Below are 18731 nucleotides of genomic sequence, written 5' to 3' on the forward strand. Positions count from 1 at the left end.
TACGGCTTGAGGTGGAACATGCAGGCAGCAATACTGCCCTGTAAGGCATTGAGATGTTTATGTGTATGCGTATCTAAAGCATAGCACTTAATTCTTTACCTTGTCTATGATGCAGAGAACTTTGTTCACCTGTTTATCTGCGGACCTTCTCTCCACTATTATCCTATGACCCTGCCACATCCCCCTCTCCGAGAAAACACCCAAGAATGATCAATAAATACTAAGGGAACTCAGAAGCCGGCGGGATCCTCCATATGCTGAACACTGGTCCCCTGGGTCCCCTTATTTCTTTCTCTATACTTTGTCTCTGTGTCTTTTTCTTTTCCAAGTCTCTCGTTCCACCTAACGAGAAACACCCATAGGTGTGGAGGGGCAACCCACCCCTTCAACAGAGCAAGACCCTGTCTCAAAAACAAAAAACCCTAACAAACATGGGTAAAGAAAACATCTAGATAGATCTTAGATAACAGAACTAAGTTCTTTACGTTGGCAAATCATCTGCCAAGTGTCTTCTAGAGAAAGCTTCTTTCTTCTCCAACCCTTGTTATTATCCAGCACCCTACCTACGATTCCACAACCTGAAACGCAATGAACTGCTTCCTCTACTCCACTGCTCAGTCCCTCCCTAAAGTTAAATCCTAAGACCCAGGTGGTCTCAAGAGTCCTCTACTCCTAAAATTTGACTAAATTTCTCCCTTTTGTCAATTTTCTCAGTCCTGTTATACCTGCTGCTTGACTCAGGTCCTGACTCTATAAAGCTCATGGTCTGTAAGCACCCTGCAGGCTTTACTTCCATTGTATAGTTCAGGGTCAGCAACTTTTTCTGTAAAGGGCTAGATGGTACAAATAGTTTCAACTTTGCCAGTCAGTTTCTACTCAACTATGCGTTGTAGTGGCAATGCTGCCATAGACAATAGTTAAATGAATAGATGTGGCTGTATTACAAGAAAATTTTGCTTACAAAACCAGGTGACAAAGATAGAATGGATTTGGCCCACAGGCTGTAGTATGCCAACCCTCTAAAATATGGTCGATCATTTAAATTACTCTCTTTGCCACGGGAGGTTCCAAGATGGCCGAATAGGAACGGCTCCAGTCTACAGCTCCCACTGTGGGCGACGCAGAAAGACGGGTGAGTTCTGCATTTCCAACTGAGATACCGGGTTCATCTCACTGGGGCTTGTTGGACAGTGGGTACAGGACAGTGGGTGCAGCCAACCGAGTGTGAGCTGAAGCAGGGCAAGGCATCACCCCACCCAGGAAGCGAAAGGGGTCAGGGAATTCCCTTTCCTAGCCAAAGGAAGCTGTAACAGACAGCACCTGGAAAATTGGGCCACTCCCACCCTAATACTGCACTTTTCCAATGGTCTTACCAAACGGCACACCAGGAGATGATATCCCGTGCCTGGCTGGGACAGTCCCACACCCACGGGGCCTCGCTCATTGCTAGCACAGCAGTCTAACATTGAACTGCAAGGTGGCAGTGAGGCTGGGGAAGGGGCGCCCACCATTGCTGAGGCTTGAGTAGTAAACAAAGCAGCTGGGAAGCTCGAACTGGGTGGAGCCCACCACAGCTCAAGGAGGCCCGCCTGCCTCTGTAGACTCCACCTCTGACAGACTGCCTCAAGTGAGTCCCTGTCCCCTGAGTAGCCTAACTGGGAGACACCTCCCAGTAGGGGCCGACTGACACTTCACACGGCCGGGTGCCACTCTGAGACGAAGCTTCCAGAGGAAGGATCAGGCAGCAACATTTGCTGTTCTGCAGTATTTGCTGTTCTGCAGCCTCCGCTGGTGATACCCAGGCAAGCAGGGTCTGGAGTGGACCTCCAGCAAACTCCAAACAGACCTGCAGCTGAGGGTAATGACTGTTAGAAGGAAAACTAACAAACAGAAAGGACATCCACACCAAAAACCCATCTGTACATCACCATCATCAAAGACCAAAGGTAGATAAAACCACAAAGATGGGAAGAAACCAGAGCAGAAAAGCTGAAAATTCTAAAAATCAGAGCGTCTCTTCTCCTCCAAAGGAACACGGCTCCTCGCCAGCAACGGAACAAAGCTGGACGGAGAATGACTTTGATGAGTTGAGAGAAGGCTTCAGACGATCAGACTTCTCCGAGCTAAAGGAGGATGTTCGAACCCATCACAAAGAAGCTAAAAACCTTGAAAAAAGATGAGACGAATGGCTAACTAGAATAACCAGTGTAGAGAAGTCCTTAAATGACCTGATGGAGCTGAAAACCACGGCACGAGAACTACGTGACGCACGCACAAGCTTCAGTAGCCGATTCGATCAACTGGAAGAAAGGGTATCAGTGATTGAAGATCAAATGAATGAAAGGAAGCAAGAAGAGAAGTTTGGAGAAAAAAGAGTAAAAAGAAACGAACAGAGCCTCCAAGAAATATGGGACTATGTGAAAAGACCAAATCTACATCTGATTGATGTACCTGAAAGTGACGGGGAGAATGGAACCAAGTTGGAAAACACTCTTCAGGATATTATCTAGGAGAACTTCCCCAATCCAGCAAGGCAGGCCAACATTCATCAGAGAACGCCACAAAAATACTCCTCGAGAAGAGCAACTCCAAGACACATAATTGCCAGATTCGCCAAAGTTGAAATGAAGGAAAAAATGTTAAGGGCAGCCAGAGACAAAGGTCGGGTTACCCACAAAGGGAAGCCCATCAGACTAACAGCGGATCTCTTGGCAGAAACTCTACAAGCCAGAAGAGAGTGAGGGCCAATATTCAACATTCTTAAAGAAAATAATTTTCAACCCAGAATTTCATATCCAGCTAAACTAAGCTTCATAAGTGGAGGAGAAATAAAATCCTTTACAGACAAGCAAATGCTGAGACATTTTGTCACCACCAGGCCTGCCCTAAAAGAGCTCCTGAAGGAAGCACTAAACATGGAAAGGAACAACTGGTACCAGCCACTGCAAAAACATGCCAAATTGTAAAGACCATCAATGCTAGGAAGAAACTGCATCAACTAACGAGCAAAATAACCAGCTAACATCATAATGACAGGATCAAATTCACATATAACAATATTAACCTTAAATAAAAATGGGCTAAATGCTCCAATTAAAAGACACAGAGGGCAAATTGGATAAAGAGTCAAGACCCATCAGTGTGCTGTATTCAGGAGACCCATCTCACGTGCAGAGACACACATAGGCTCAAAATAAAGAGAAGGAGGAAGATCTAACAAGCAAATGGAAAACAAAAAAAAAGCAGGGGTTGCAATCCTAGTCTCTGATAAAACAGACTTTAAACCAACAAAGATCAAGAGAGACAAAGAAGGCGATTACATAATGGTAAAGGGATCAATTCAACAAGAAGAGCTAACTATCCTAAATATATATGCACCCAATACAGGAGCACCCAGTTTCATAAAGCAAGTCCTTAGAGATCTACAAAGAGACTTAGACTCCCACACAATAATAATGGGAGACTTTAACACCCCACTGTCAACATTAGACAGATCAACAAGACAGAAAGTTAACAAGGATATCCGGGAACTGAACTCAGCTCTGCACCAAGCAGACCTAATAGACATCTACAGAACTCTCCACCCCAAATCAACAGAATATACATTCTTCTCAGCACCACATAGCACTTATTCCAAAATTGACCACATAGTTGGAAGTAAAGCACTCCTCAGCAAATGTAAAATAATAGAAATTATAACAAACTCTCTCTCAGACCAATCAAACTAGAACTCAGGATTAAGAAACTCACTAAAAACCGCTCAACTACATGGAAACTGAACAACCTGCTCCTGAATTGACTACTGGGTACATAACAAAATGAAGGCAGAAATAAAGATGTTCTTTGAAACCAATGAGAACAAAGACACAACATACCACAATCTCTGGGACACATTTAAAGCAGTGTGTAAAGGGAAATTTATAGCACTAAATGCCCACAAGAGAAAGCAGGATAGATCTAAAATTGACACCCTAACATCACAATTAAAAGAACTGGAGAAGCAAGAGCAAACACATTCAAAAGCTAGCAGAAGGCAAGAAATAACTAAGATCAGAGCAGAACTGAAGGAGATAGAGACACAAAAAACCCTTCAAAAAATCAATGAATCCAGGAGCTGGTTTTTTGAAAAGATAAACAAAATTGATAGACTGCTAGCAAGACTAATAGAGAAGAAAAAAGAGAAGAATCAAATAGATGCAATAAAAAATGATAAAGGGGATATCTCCACCGATCCCACAGAAATACAAACTACCATCAGAGAATACTACAAACATCTCTACGCAAACAAACTAGAAAATCTAGATGAAATAGATAAATTCCTGGACATATACACCCTCCCCAGACTAAACCAGGAAGAAGTTGAATCCCTGATTAGACAAATAACAGGTTCTGAAACTGAGGCAATAATTAACAGCCTACCAACCAAAAAAAGTTCAGGACCAGACGGATTCACAGCTGAATTCTACCAGAGGTACAAGGAGGAGCTGGTACCATTCCTTCTAAAACTATTCCAATCAATAGAAAAAGAGGGAATCCTCCCTAACTCATTTTATGAGGCCACCATCATCCCGATACCAAAGCCTGGCAGAGACACAACAAAAAGAGACTTTTAGACCAATATCCCTGATGAATATCGACGCAAAAATCCTCAATACAATACTGGCAAACCGAATCCAGCAGCACACCAAAAAGCTTATCCACCATGATCAAGTGGACTTCATCCCTGGGATGCAAGGCTGGTTCAACACACGCAAATCAACAAATGTAATCCATCATATAAACAGAACCAAAGATAAAAACCACATGATTATCTCAATAGATGCACAAAAGGCCTTCAACAAAATTCAACAGCCCTTCGTGCTAAAAACTCTCAATAAATTAGGTAGTGATGCAACGTATCTGAAAATAATAAGAGCTATTTATGACAAACCCACAGCCAATATCATATTGAATGGGCAAAAAATGGAATCACTCCCTTTGAAAACTGGCACAAGACAGGGATGCCCTCTCTCACCACACCTATTCAACACAGTGCTGGAAGTTCTGGCCAGGGCAGTCAGGCATGAGGAAGAAAATAAAGGGTATTCAATTAGGAAAAGAGGAAGTCAAATTGTCCCTGTTTGCAGATAACATGATTGTACATTTAGAAAACCCCATCGTCTCAGCCCAAAATCTCCTTCAGCTGATAAGCAACTTCAGCAAAGTCTCAGGATACAAAATCAATGTGCAAAAATCACAAGCATTCTTATACACCAATAACAGACAAACAGCCAAATCATGAGTGAACTCCCATTCACAATTGCTTCAAAGAGAAAAAAATACCTAGGAATCCAACTTACAAGGGATGTGAAGGACCTCTTCAAGGGGAACTACAAGCCACTGCTCAACAAAATCAAAGAGGACACAAATGGAAGAACATTCCATGCTCATGGATAGGAAGAATCAATATCTTGAAAATGGCCATAGATAATTTATAGATTCAATGCCATCCCCATCAAACTACCAATGACTTTCTTCATAGAATTGGAAAAAACTACTTTAAAGTTCATATGGAATCAAAAAAGAGCCTGCATTGCCAAGACAATCCTAAGCAAAAAGAACAAACCTGGATGCATCACACTACCTGACTTCAAACTACACTATAAGGCTACAGTAACCAAAACAGCATGGTATTGGTACCAAAACAGAGATATAGACCAATGGAACAGAACAGATCCCTCGGAAGTAATACCACACATCTTCAACCATATGATCTTTGACAAACCTGACAAAAACAAGCAATGGGAAAGGATTCCCTATTTAATAGATGGTGCTGGGAAAACTGGCTAGCCATATGTAGAAAGCTGAAACTGGATCCCCCTTCCTTACACCTTATACAAAAATTAATTCAAGATGGATTAAAGACTTAAATGTTAGACCTAAAACCATAAAAACCCTAGAAGAAAACCTAGGCAATACCATTCAGGACATAGGCATGGGCAAGGACTTCATGTCTAAAACACCAAAAGCAATGGCAACAAAAGCCAAAATTGACAAATAGGATCTAATTAAACTAAAGAGCTTCTGCACAGCAAAAGAAACTACCATCAGAGTGAACAGGCAACCTACAGAATGGGAGAAAATTTTTGCAATCTACTCATCTGACAAAGGGCTAATACTCAGAATCTACAAAGAACTTAAATTTACAAGAAAAAAATCAAACAACCCCATCAAAAAGTGGGCAAAGGATATGAACAGACACTTCTCAAAAGAAGACATTTATGCAGCCAAAAGACACATGAAAAAATGCTCATCATCACTGGCCATCAGAGAAATGCAAATCAAAACCACAATGAGATACCATCTCACACCAGTTAGAATGGCAATCATTAAAAAGTCAGGAAACAACAGGTGCTGGAGAGAATGTGGAGAAATAGGAACGCTTTTACACTGCTGGTGGGACTGTGAACTAGTTCAACCATTGTGGAAGACAGTGTGGCGATTCCTCAAGGATCTAGAACTGGAAATACCATTTGACCCAGCCATCCCATTACTGGGTATATACCCAAAGGATTATAAATCATGCTACTATAAAGACACATGCACATGTATGTTTATTGCGGCACTATTCACAATAGCAAAGACTTGGAACCAACCCAAATGTCCAACAATGATAGACTGGATTAAGAAAATGTGGCACATATATACCATGGAATACTATGCAGCCATAAAAAAGGATGAGTTCATGTCCTTTGTAGGGACATGAAGCTGGAAACCATCATTCTCAGCAAACTATCGCAAAGATAGAAAACCAAACACTGCATGTTCTCACTCATAGGTGGGAATTGAACGACGAGAACGCTTGGACACAGGAAGGGGAACGTCACACACTGGGGCCTGTTGTGGGGTGGCGGGGGAAGGGGTAGGGATAGCATTAGGAGATATACCTAATGTAAATGACCAGTTAATGGGTGCAGCACACCAACATGGCACATGGATACATATGTAACCTGCACATTGTGCACATGTATCCTAGAACTTAAAAGTATTTAAAAAAAAAAAATTGTTTGCCCCTTGTTCTTTCCCTGCAAAACCCCAATCCCAAATTGGTCTAACTACTCATTTTTCTATGGTTAAGCCCAGACTACAGATTGCTGTAGGAAAGTAGCTTTGAAGAGACTGGTCTCATTTTCAGTTCACGGCATTCATCTCCAAAGGCTCCTCCCCCTGAAGCTCCCAGTCAGGGTCTCCTTTCATTTCCACCAATGGCAGTTTCATCTCCTTATTCAAGTGTCTCACACTGCTACTGTCAGCCAAAAAGCCATTATTATGAATTCCTTCAATTTTCTGACAGCTCTTTCCCCTCCAGTTGTATCTGGATTCATCAATGGTTCTTAATTTTCTTTGCCTCCACAGGACCACCCTTAACCTCTCCTGTAACCTCTCCTTTCCCACCAAATTGCTTTCTCCCCTCCACCCTACTACCCATTAAAAATACTTTCTCACCTACCCCCATTTACCTACTATTTTCCTTCCAAAGACAGCTGCTTGAAAGAGAAGCTACTTTGTTCATTTTCCTCACTATTCATTAATAACTCTTGCTTTTACCACCCTATGTCATCATCTCCTAATTGCAGACTCCAAAAAAGGTTAGGTCCTTCTCACCTGACCTCTCCATGTTATTAATCCCTTTAAAAAAATTACATGAAGGTATTCACAAAAATCCTTCTAATGGACAGAACTAATTTTCTTTGACTTCCTCTCCACTCCACACTGTCATTTTAATGATGATATAACTGGGTGTCCTGCCTCTCTCATCTCATCCTTTGCTATTCCATTGTTCTTAATGTTTCTAGGATAACTTTTAAAAATATGATTGTGTTATGCCCCTGCCAAATCGCAATAATCTACACAGCCTCTGAATTCCTCATTTATTTCAGGAAGAAACTCAAACTCTAACATGGCATATTTAAGATCTGCAAAACTCTTTTAATATTTTCTCCTAACTTCTGTGAGGACTTCTTTCCAATCCTAGTCTTGAGACATGTTGAACTAATACTATTCCTTGCAATTATCACTTTGGTTAATGTGTTATTGTTCCTCAACTGTATGGAATGGGTGATGCTCCACTAGGAAATTCAGTTAAGAGCTCTTCCGAGATGCTTTTCCAGATTTCCCCAGCCTCAAGTAGGGTGCTTGTTCTGTGGTGCTGTAGTACCTTCCGTATTCTCCTAACACAGCCCTCGCTTACAATGTTTTAAACTAAAATACTTATCTCTTTCTATCCCACTAGACTGTAAAGCTCCTCTTGAAAGCTAAGTAATGGCTTCTCTGGTTCCATCTGTAACATTAAAAAAAATTTTTTTTGGTAGAGGGGATCTCACTATGCTGCCCAGGTTGGTCTTGAACTCCTGGCCTCAAGCAGTCCTCCTGCCTCGGCCTATCAAAGTGCTGGGATTACAGGTGTGAGCCACCACATCTAGCTTCTACCTGTGACATTTAACCCAGTGCCTGAAATGTAGTAGAGAATCAATGAATGGTGAATGAATAAACAAAATAATAATCAATGTCCTTTAAAAAAGCATAGCCTATTTCACTTTTGGTACATTCCAAATTGTAATTTTATTGTACCACAATAGACAAGTTTCTAAAATTTCCATAGAATCTCTATGGAATCATATTCAAGACTAGGCCACTTTATTTCCTGAGAAGTATTAGAAATATTAGAAAAACATTACAGAAGTCTGAGTTAAGAACCTAATCATTTATCATTTATCACACTAACAAGAGAATAAGGCGGTTCATGAGATTCTGCTTCTTTAAACTAACATAAACTAAGGATGCATCAACAGAAACAACCTGCAGATCAGAAAAAGAAAGTTTCCTATGTGGTTTGGAATGTATCACTTTAACTTTATTCACTCTAACTTTATTCTTCTAATGTTATTTATAAAATAACTCCATTAGGACAGAGACTTTGACTATTTTATTTAAAGTGGTATTCCAGCACCTGTAAGGAGATCTGGCATATAGTAGTTCAATAAATCTTTCTTCAATAAGTGAATGCACATAAGTATTTAGCTTCAAATTATAAGTGAAAGAATTTTTCTAGCAAAAGCAAAATAATCTAAACATTTGTCTAATTACCTTCTTGCAAATCTGTTTCATTGTGACTTCTTCCAAGTTAGCACTGGCCAGTAATTTCTTTATTGTTTCCTTTAACTCTTCATCTGTAGGGGGTTTCTTCAACTTTTTAATTAAAGGTTCATCATCTGAACTATCCTCAGACTCACTTTCTAAAAGTAATATAATAATAATAATTTTTCTTACACAGTAAATTAACATTTAACAAAGGCTGAGATGAATTTTAAAAAGCTTTCAACAGATTCTCAAAGGGGTACTGGATCAAAAAAATTATAAATCACTACTCTACAGGTTACCTATAAAACATGCATACAAATTTTATGTCAATTTGAAAAATCAAAAACTATAAAAAACTGGTATACAGGTTGGGCATCCCTAATCCAAAAATCCAAAACCTGAAATGTTCCAAAATCCAGCTTTTCAGAGCACCAACATGACACCACCAGGAGGTAATTCCATACCCGACCTCATGTGATGAGTCGCAGTCAAAACTTGGTTTCAGGCCAAGGGCAGTGGTCCAAGCCTGTAAACCCAGTGCTCTGGGGGGCCAAGGTAGGAGACTCGCTTGAGTCCAGCAGTTCAAGGCTACAGTGAGCTGTAATGGCACCACTGCAATAAATAATTTATTTAGTTAAAATATTAAACTACCTTCAGGCTATGTAAGATGAATATGAAACATGAATGAATTTCATGTTTAGACTGGGTCCCATCCCTAAGATATCTCTCTCTGTCTCTCTCTCTCTCTATATATATATTGCAAAATCTGAATCACTTCCTGTCCCAAGCATTTCAGATAAGGGATATTCAACCTGTATTACTTCTCCCCGCAATGTTTTCTGCAGTTTACCTGTTTCCCCCACACATTTAAATACTATGTACAACATATTAATATACATGCTATATCTTTAAAGTTGCTGATTAATGTTATTTCTAACATACCTTTTTTGGAACTGTTTTGATTCTTCTTGGTGGTGCTGCTATCTGCTTTCTTAACATTGGCACTTTTCACAGATTTTTTACTTTTAGCAGTAGCTTTCTGTTTAGGTTTTTCTCTTTTGGCTGTCTTTTTTGGTGGCTGTTACAAAAGAAAGCAAAAGTACACATATTGATGAGATTCAATGCTATCCTATCCCATCCCTCTACTTCCCCTATCCCCTTAATAATATTAGAGAAAATTAATATATTTGGTATCACCAATTAAAAATTCTTTTTGGGAGATGACTAATATACAACAATTTTATCCCAACACAAGTCTAAGAATGACAAATCACAATCACACACACAAAAGACTTGCCCATATTTATTCAACACTATGGATAAACTATATATGCATTACTCTACTTAATCTTGGTGGGGAACCCCTAAATATAGATATTGTCTTCTCTTATTTATGTTCCCTCTCTCTCAACTGGAATCTTTTTTTTTTTTTTTTTTTTTTTTGAGACAGAGTCTTGCTCCTTCACCCTGGCTCGAGTGCAGTGGCACGATCTTGGTTCAGTGCAACCTCTGCCCTCCCAGGTTCAAGCGAATTCTCCTGTCTCTGTCTCCCTAGTAGCTGGGATTACAGGTGCTCGCCACCACACACGGCTAATTTTTGTATTTTTAGTAGAGATGAGGTTTCGCCATGTTGGCCAGGCTGGTCTTGAACTCCTGACCTCAGATGATCCGCCTGCCTTGGCCTCCCAAAGTGCTGGGATTACAGGCATGAGCCACCATACCTGGCCTAGAACCCTGTGTTCACTGATGTTTCCCTAACTCCTAAAATAGTCTCTGGTATACAGTAGTTGCTCAATAAATACGACTATATGAGGAAACTAAGGCTCAGTGTGGTTACCTTGTCCACAGTCACATTAATAAACAGGCAAGATTCAAATACAGATGTGACTCCAGAACTTGTGTTCTTAAACACTAACCCATAGGTGATTAGACACAAACAAAATACATAAATATGGATAGATTAAAATGACAGGCCAGGCGTGGTGGCTCATGCCTGTAACCCCAGCACTTTGGGAGGTCAAGGCGGGCAGATCATGAGATCAAGAGATTGGGACCATCCTGGCCAACATGGTGAAACCCTGTCTCTACTAAAAATACAAAAATTAGCTGGGTGTGGTGGTGGGCACCTGTAGTCTCAGCTACTCAGGAGGCTGAGGCAAGAGAATTTCTTGAACCCTAGAGACGGAGGTTGCAGTGAATGGAGATCGCGACACTGCACTCCAGGAGAGAGACTGTTTCAAAAAAAAAAAAAAAAAAAAGACAAAATCAGAGTTCACACTTCGTCTCGTGGAGCCTGTGAAATTAGAAAGCACTAATTCTTAGTTTAATTAATATTCCCAAAGGAAAAGCATCCTATTAAACACTCCAAGACAGTTTAAATTCTCCCATTTACACACCAAAACTACTGCAATTACTTGAAAGAATGTTTCTCCAAATGTTTAACACTCTTGATTCCTGAGTGTTATCCTAAAGCAACCTGTTTTTGTTTTTTTTGAGATGGAGTCGCACTCTTGCTGCCCAGGCGGGAGTGCAATGGCGCGATCTCGGCTCACCGCAACCTCTGCCTCCCAGGTTCAAGTGATTCTCCTGCCTCAGCCTCTTGAGTAGCTGGGATTACAGGCATGAGCCACCACACCCGGCTACTTTTGTATTTTTAGTAGAGACGGGGTTTCTCCATGTTGGCCAGGCTGGTCAGGAACTCCCGACCTCAGGTGATCCACTCACTTTGGTCTCTCAAAGTGCTGGGATTACAGCCATGAGCCACTGTGCCCGACCAAGTCAACCTGTTTTTAAAGACATGAGCACTGTGTTGAACCTATCCTTTAGATTAAAGTATACAGATGAACCTGTTCCAAAGGTGGCCTTCAAGCTATTCATTGGATTTTAGTGTCTTTTTTTTTTTTTTTAAAAAAAAGAGATGATCTCGCTATGTTACCCATGCTAGACTCAAACAATCCTCCCACCTCAGGCTCCTGAGTAGTTGGGACTACAGGCACACACCACCTCACCTGGCTGGATTTTAGTGTTTGTCTTTCTTTTTGCTAATATACCATCGCTGTACCTATTTATACAAGCCTATCATCACCCTGCACTATCTCAATAATATACCACTGGCTGGGAAGCATGTAGTTTAACTGCTACTAAAAAATACATTTTTAAGGTGTCAAGGGGCTGACATGCTTCTAAAAGTAAGTACATGAATTTCCCATGGACTTTTGCGATTTACAGGCCATTTTAACTTACTTCCTAATTCTAAGAGATGTTCTAGATGGTGTGGGGCTATGGGACAAGTATCAATGATTTGTTATTTTTTATGATGTACTTAAACTAAGTTTTAAGGTTCATTAAGTGTCCATCCAGTTCATGTGAACTATATATTAGGCTCTGAAAGGGAATCCTAAAAATTCTTAAGTTCTTTAGCACACTTAATACACAGAATAAAATAATCATGATTATATATCATTTTTTAGTTAAAGGGTAATAAAATCTGGACTTGTAGGTACAAGAAACTAAGTTATTACTGAAAGGGTTGAAGGTTGAGCAAAAGAAGCAACAATATTATCAATAATTACTCAATCTCCATTCAAATTAGAAAATCAGAATTAGATAATTAAAATACTTCCAAAGCCTTTTAAGGCCTGCCATTAAAATTTTAGATGTGATACACAACATGGCATCATTTTAAAACCTGCAAATTGTTGAGTAGTGACAGTTTGTCAAAGCATAAACATTTACAATAATAAATAACAAGCCATCTCCATAAAATTTTACTTCTGTATAACAAAACCACATCTTTCTACATTTCATATCTGCTGTAAAGGATAATAGTTCAAAGAGTACAGGCTCTAGCGTCAAGCTGCCTGGTTTCAAATTCCAGCCCCAGTACATCTCTGGGCCCTTGTCTCATTTACAAAACAAAAGAAACAGTAGTTCCTATGGTTTTATGGGGAGTAGATACATTAACAGATGAAAGTATTTTTGGTAGTACCTGGCAAATAGTAAACACTAAATATTAACTATTATTACGGAGTGCTTCCTTTTGCAGAACGAGAAATTCTTTCATTATGCACATATAATTTCCTCCAATAACTTAAACTTTCTAAGTGTATTCAAAAAGCAGGGTGCAGTGGCTCAATCCTGTAATCCCAACACTTTAGGAGGCTGAGATGGGAGGATCACTTGAGGCCAGAGGTTCGAGACCAGCCTGGGCAAAATCAGAAGACTCTATCTCTAAAAAACTAATTTTCTTTTTTTTAAAAGCAGGGCAGATATACAGACTGGAAATTAAAAACACAGTGAGACAAACTCAATAACAACTGTATTAACTAGCCATGATATATCACACTTACTTCACTACATTATGGTAGATATGACATGGCCCACAAACATCTACAGTAATACGTCATGTCATTTATACAGAATTTCATTTATCTTTAGCAACCAGCTGTAAATTCTTGTGTGATAAAGTTAAGGTAGGAATTTGGTACAGTCTCTTTTTTAGATTAATGCTGAGTTAAGAAATCATGAAAGCTGAACAGTAAAACTACTAATGAATTTGTATCTTGTGCTTTAGTCCTGCAGGTTTTCATCACTTTGGCTGCCCTGAAGGTTATTAGGTATAGGAGGAATAGGTCTTTGGAAAATGGGGGCATCTCAAAGGACATACCTTGGTATTAGGACACAATGGACAATTTTTGGCTGTCAAGGTAAATATGGGTAACCAGAATTTGGAGGTAACAGAAAAAAACACAGGGAGAGCTGACAAGGCAAGTTAAACCATGTCCACTTTAATTTTAGAAGAACTTTCAAATCTTCATTACTTTCATTCCTCCCCTGTACTTAGGAAAATCCCACTCATGATTCTAAACCTAGCTTAGCAATTACCTCCTCTAAATCTTTCACAAATACCATCAATTTGATTAATCCATACTCTCAAAGTACTTGGCCTGCAATTCATTATCCCTACTTTATGGAAGGTATTGTGAAGCTGTAAGAACAAGGGTGTTACAGCCAAACTTCCTGATTCCTGAGCACCTGCATATATTTTTGAAGCTCCAGAGCTGACTCATCTAGCTATACCACATAAAATGAAAAGCACATTTACGGACTAGATTTGTCACCAAGACTTTTCTTTAAAGTGCCAGATAGTAAATATTTTCAGCTTTCCCGGCTACATATAATCTTTGTTGCATATTCTTCATTTTTTTAAACAATCATTTAAAAATGGAAAAACCATTCTGAGCTTGAGGGCTGTATAAAAACAGGCCGTAGGCTGGACTTGGCATACAGGCTACACTGCCTGCTGATTCCTAGATTATGAATTATTGGAGCTATATACAGTAAAGACAGGAACCAGATAAAACAATCAACAGGACAATCCTCCAATTATCAAGTTTTTAATAGCTTTTAGTTTTAAGTTCTGATAAGCACAAGTGGATTTATACTCATTAACTTTCTTAAAGCTATTGCTTAAAATCAAATTTTGATCTAAATCAGGAATTCTAGAGAGAACTCTGAAGACAGAAGTACATAAACAAGCTTTAGAAAGAATACGAAGCCATGCACGGTGGCTCAATCCTGTAATCCCAGCACTTTGGAAGGCCAAGGTGGGTAGATCACTTGAGGCCAGGAGTTCGAGACCAGCCTGGCAACATCGTGAAACCCCGTCTCTACAAAAAATTAGTCAGGTGTGGTGGCACGCACCTGTGGACTCAGCTACTAGGGTGGCTGTGCCACGAGAACTGCTGAACCTGGGAGGTAGAGGTGGCAGTGAGTATCGATCGTGCCACTGTACTCCAGCCTGGGCAACAAAGCAAGACTGTCTCAAAAAAGAAGAAAGAATAATACGGCAGTCTCCCTTTATCTATGGTTTCTCTTTCTGCACATGGTTTCAACTACCTGTTGTCAACCATAGTCTGAAAATATTAAATGGAAAATTCCAGAAATAAACAACTCATAAATTTAAAATTGCATGCTGTTCTGAGTAGCGTGATGAAATCTCATGTCATCCTGCTCACGCCTGCCCGGGATGTGAATCATCTCTTTGTCCAGCATATCCACACTGTAGATGCTCCCAGCACCTTGGCCCATTAGTCACTAGCAGCCATCTTGGTTATCCTATCAACTGTTGCAGTATCATTGTGCTTGTGCCCAAGTACCCTTATGTGACTTAATAATGGCCCCAAAGCCCAGTAGTAGTAATGCTGGCAATTCAAACATGCCAAAGAGAAGCCATAAAGTGGGTTCTTTTAAGTGAAAGCTCTTTACTTAAGGAAAGAAAAAAATCGTATGTTGAGGTTGCTAAGATCTATAGTAAGAACAAATCTTCTATATGTGAAATTGTGAAGGGAAAAGACCTTTGTGCTGGCTCTGCTGTCAAACCTCAAACTGCGAAAGTTATAGCCACAGTGCAGGATAAGTGCTTAGTTATGATGAAAAAGGCATAATTTCAGGGTGGGAAACATGAACAGAAACATGTCCCAAATGACAGCAATCGGGCTTGGCATGATCTGCAGTTTCAGGCATACACTGGGGGTCTGGAAACGTACTCCTTTCAGGTAAGAGGTGACTACCATAAAGAGAAAGCACTGAAAAAGGTTCTTTATATATTTATTATATCCTCAAATACAAAAATGAGGATATATACCTCACCTCTCATGGAGTCAAGACTAAATGAGATCCAAGATGTGAAAGCACATAGCATATACGCTTTGAATAGTTTCTTCCTTGTAGGTGCTAATAAATGCTTACGGAATGAGTGGTACTTCCTGGAAGACCAGAGGACGTGTCTCAGTTCTTTTTTTCTCCCACTTAGTAAAATGCTCAGGTATAGAATAAGACAATCATTTTGAATCAGTGAGAATAATGAATCTACCACCAAACACATTAGTCACACAACAATGCCCAGCTTCATGGGGTCTCTATAGTATGGGTTCAACCTACATTACTTTAGTTTCATCTCTCATTGCTCTACTTCTGGGCACACAACTCTAACCACAAGTTAGTCAAAGGCACCTTGCCTTCCCTGCTCCTTATCTGTGTTCACACGTACAACTTTCCTCTCCATTCCCAAGGTCAACTTGAATTGGCAGTACTTCCACTTCTACCCAAAGCCTTTCCTCAAGAGGCATGAAGATTTTCCTTCTTTAGAAATCCTATAATGCTAAGTATCAAATGGCATTTGCTTGGAAAATATCTTCTGTAACCCTAACAGCACTTAGCATACTCCCAATTCAGACTTGAGCAATCAAAAAGTGGTTATCTCAGAAATCAAAAGCCAGTGGGCAACAGAGCAAGAACCTGTCTCTACAAAAAATTTAAAAATTGCTAGCCACCTGGTGGCAGGATCACTTAAGCCCTGGAGTTCAAGGCTGCAGTGAGCCATGATCTCACCACTGTACTCCAGCCTGGGCAACAGAGTAAGACGTACAACTCTGTCTCAAAAATAAGTAATGTACTGACCCCCATTTTAAGTCTCTTTCAAAATATCTTGAAAACTTTAGTGATTATAATAAAAAACATCATATGGCATTATGAGGAAATAATGTTGAAAATACTCACAATGGTTAACATCTTGTTATTTAACCTAACTGGAGACAAGACTGAGTCTTTCAACAAAATGGAGGGAAAATTAGGTAAGTTTTTTTTTAAAGAAAAAGCTGATTTCCAAATTGTCATGAGATTTAAAGATTCGAGTTTTGCTACTTCTCTATATGCTGAGTGGTTCAATCAGGACCCTCAACTATTTCTGATGTTCGAAAGGGGAACAAATAAAAATGAACAGCTGCCATTAATTTCACATAGTACAATGTACTATAACCTAAATGTTTAAAGGATCAGTAATACAGAAGTTTCAAAAACGTGAAGGGGATTCTCCCTGTCTCTGATAACCATGAAGGTACAGAATCAGAGGAATGACATAAGCACTTTTTGAAGGAAGGCAAAAAAAACTCTTGGGAAAGCAAGGCTTACCTATGATTTATAGGCAGCAGGGCTCTTGAAGGAGGGTCTCCAAAAAAGACGCCTGTCACAGAGCCAGAATTCTGTCCTCACAGCAGAAAGGTTGTACTGGGTGAACAGATGAACAAAATAAAAATTAGCTTAAAATACACTATTCTTTCAACAACTTGGCTGAGAAAACTCAGAATGCCAAGAGGAAAGAATGTGCAAGTCTAGTTATATTTCACAGAAGATTATGAAAGCAAGTTTAAATGGGTTTTAGTATGGTGATTATTCAATTCTGCCTTCCAACAAAAGGTTTAAATGGTTTATACAGATTTTGCAATTCCTCTGATCAACGTGTGAGAGGAAGAGATACTTTAGTTTTCTAAAACACAATGTGAAAGGACTAACAAAACTTTCACATTCACCTTACCACTACCAGATAATCCCTTGAATGGTCCAAATAGATAGTTTACCAAAAATTATAATGGAGTTTCTCTGACTTGGCAAACGTTGTAGGATGGCTCACTGAACAACCCACTTTTGATTTGCCTTCCTCTTATAAAGGTAGGAAAGCTGACACCTAGATCTCAGAGCTTCTCTTGCAGTTAGGTGGGCAGACGACAAAGTGCTGGCTGATGCCATGTATATGGAGATCTCTGGTAAAAGGCATCTGGGAAAAAAGCCAAAACATCACTAGAAGAAAACATTTTGCTCTTCCTTATCTGGAACATGAATACAATGTCTAAAGGTAAAACAACCACCTTGTGATCATGAAGTTAATTGCCATATACTAAAGATGAGAGATCAGGAAAGGATGGTACCCACAGCCTCAATTCCTTTCTTGAACTGCTGTACTGGCCCTAGAACTCCCTGTCTGTAGGCTTCTTGTCATGAAAGAAAAACAAACTCCTGTTTCGAACATTATTAGTAAGGCTGAGAATTATTTCAGCAGAAAACATTCCTGATAACATATGGCAACATTCAGATAAATTCTAAATACTCATAAAGTAAAACTCCACAGTTTGTTTCATACTTTCAAGACACGTATGAGCTATAAAAATTGAAGAAAGAGGTATTAGGATAAGATGAAAAATAAAATATGCTTTTAAAGGGTCTAAAAGACTGTTAGAATTGTTTTCTCCAATAGGTACTATTTCCCCCTTTTTTCTGTACTCTGCAGTAATTTCTCTATGCCTCAAGGTTAACACCTGTGAATAGCATGACCAAATGTGGTTTATGACCAAATGTGGTTTAACCTTAACGGCTCACTGATACAGTTTGGCTCTGCGTCCCCACCCAAATCTCACCTTGAATTGTAATAATCCCCACGTCGTGGGAGGGACCCAGTGGCAGGTAACTGAATCATGGGGGTGGGTTTTTCTCATGATAGTGAAAAACTCTCACCGGCCCTGATGGTTTTATAAAAGGGAGTTGCCCTATACATACCCTCTTGCTTGCTGCCGCTTAAGATGTGTCTCTGCTCCTCATTCGCCTTCCACCATGATTGTGAGGCCGCCCCAGCCATGTGGAGCTGAGTCAACTAAACTCCTTTATAAATTACTCAGTCTTGGGTATGTCTTTATTAACAGCGTGAGAAAGGACTAATACACTCATTTTAGCAATCCTGCCCTGAAGAAGCTAACCCAACATAGGAACCAGCTGATTTT

The 18731-nt window shown here is 39.8% G+C and overlaps 1 protein-coding gene across 2 annotated transcripts in view; it reads right to left on the reverse strand.

Moving 5' to 3' along the window:
• DEK (DEK proto-oncogene) overlaps nt 1–18731 on the reverse strand; it is a 40410-nt gene that overhangs the window by 3126 nt on the left and 18553 nt on the right. For both annotated transcript variants that reach the window (XM_054490508.2, XM_063665860.1), the window contains exons 8-9: nt 10063–10198; nt 9127–9275 (exon numbers count right to left, since the gene is read on the reverse strand). In XM_054490508.2, coding sequence (XP_054346483.1) covers nt 9127–9275; nt 10063–10198 — 285 coding nt within the window. The remainder of the gene's footprint in view (nt 1–9126; nt 9276–10062; nt 10199–18731) is intronic.

Source organism: Pongo pygmaeus, chromosome 5 (genome assembly GCF_028885625.2).
Source record: "Pongo pygmaeus isolate AG05252 chromosome 5, NHGRI_mPonPyg2-v2.0_pri, whole genome shotgun sequence".
Taxonomy (NCBI): Eukaryota; Metazoa; Chordata; class Mammalia; order Primates; family Hominidae; genus Pongo; species Pongo pygmaeus.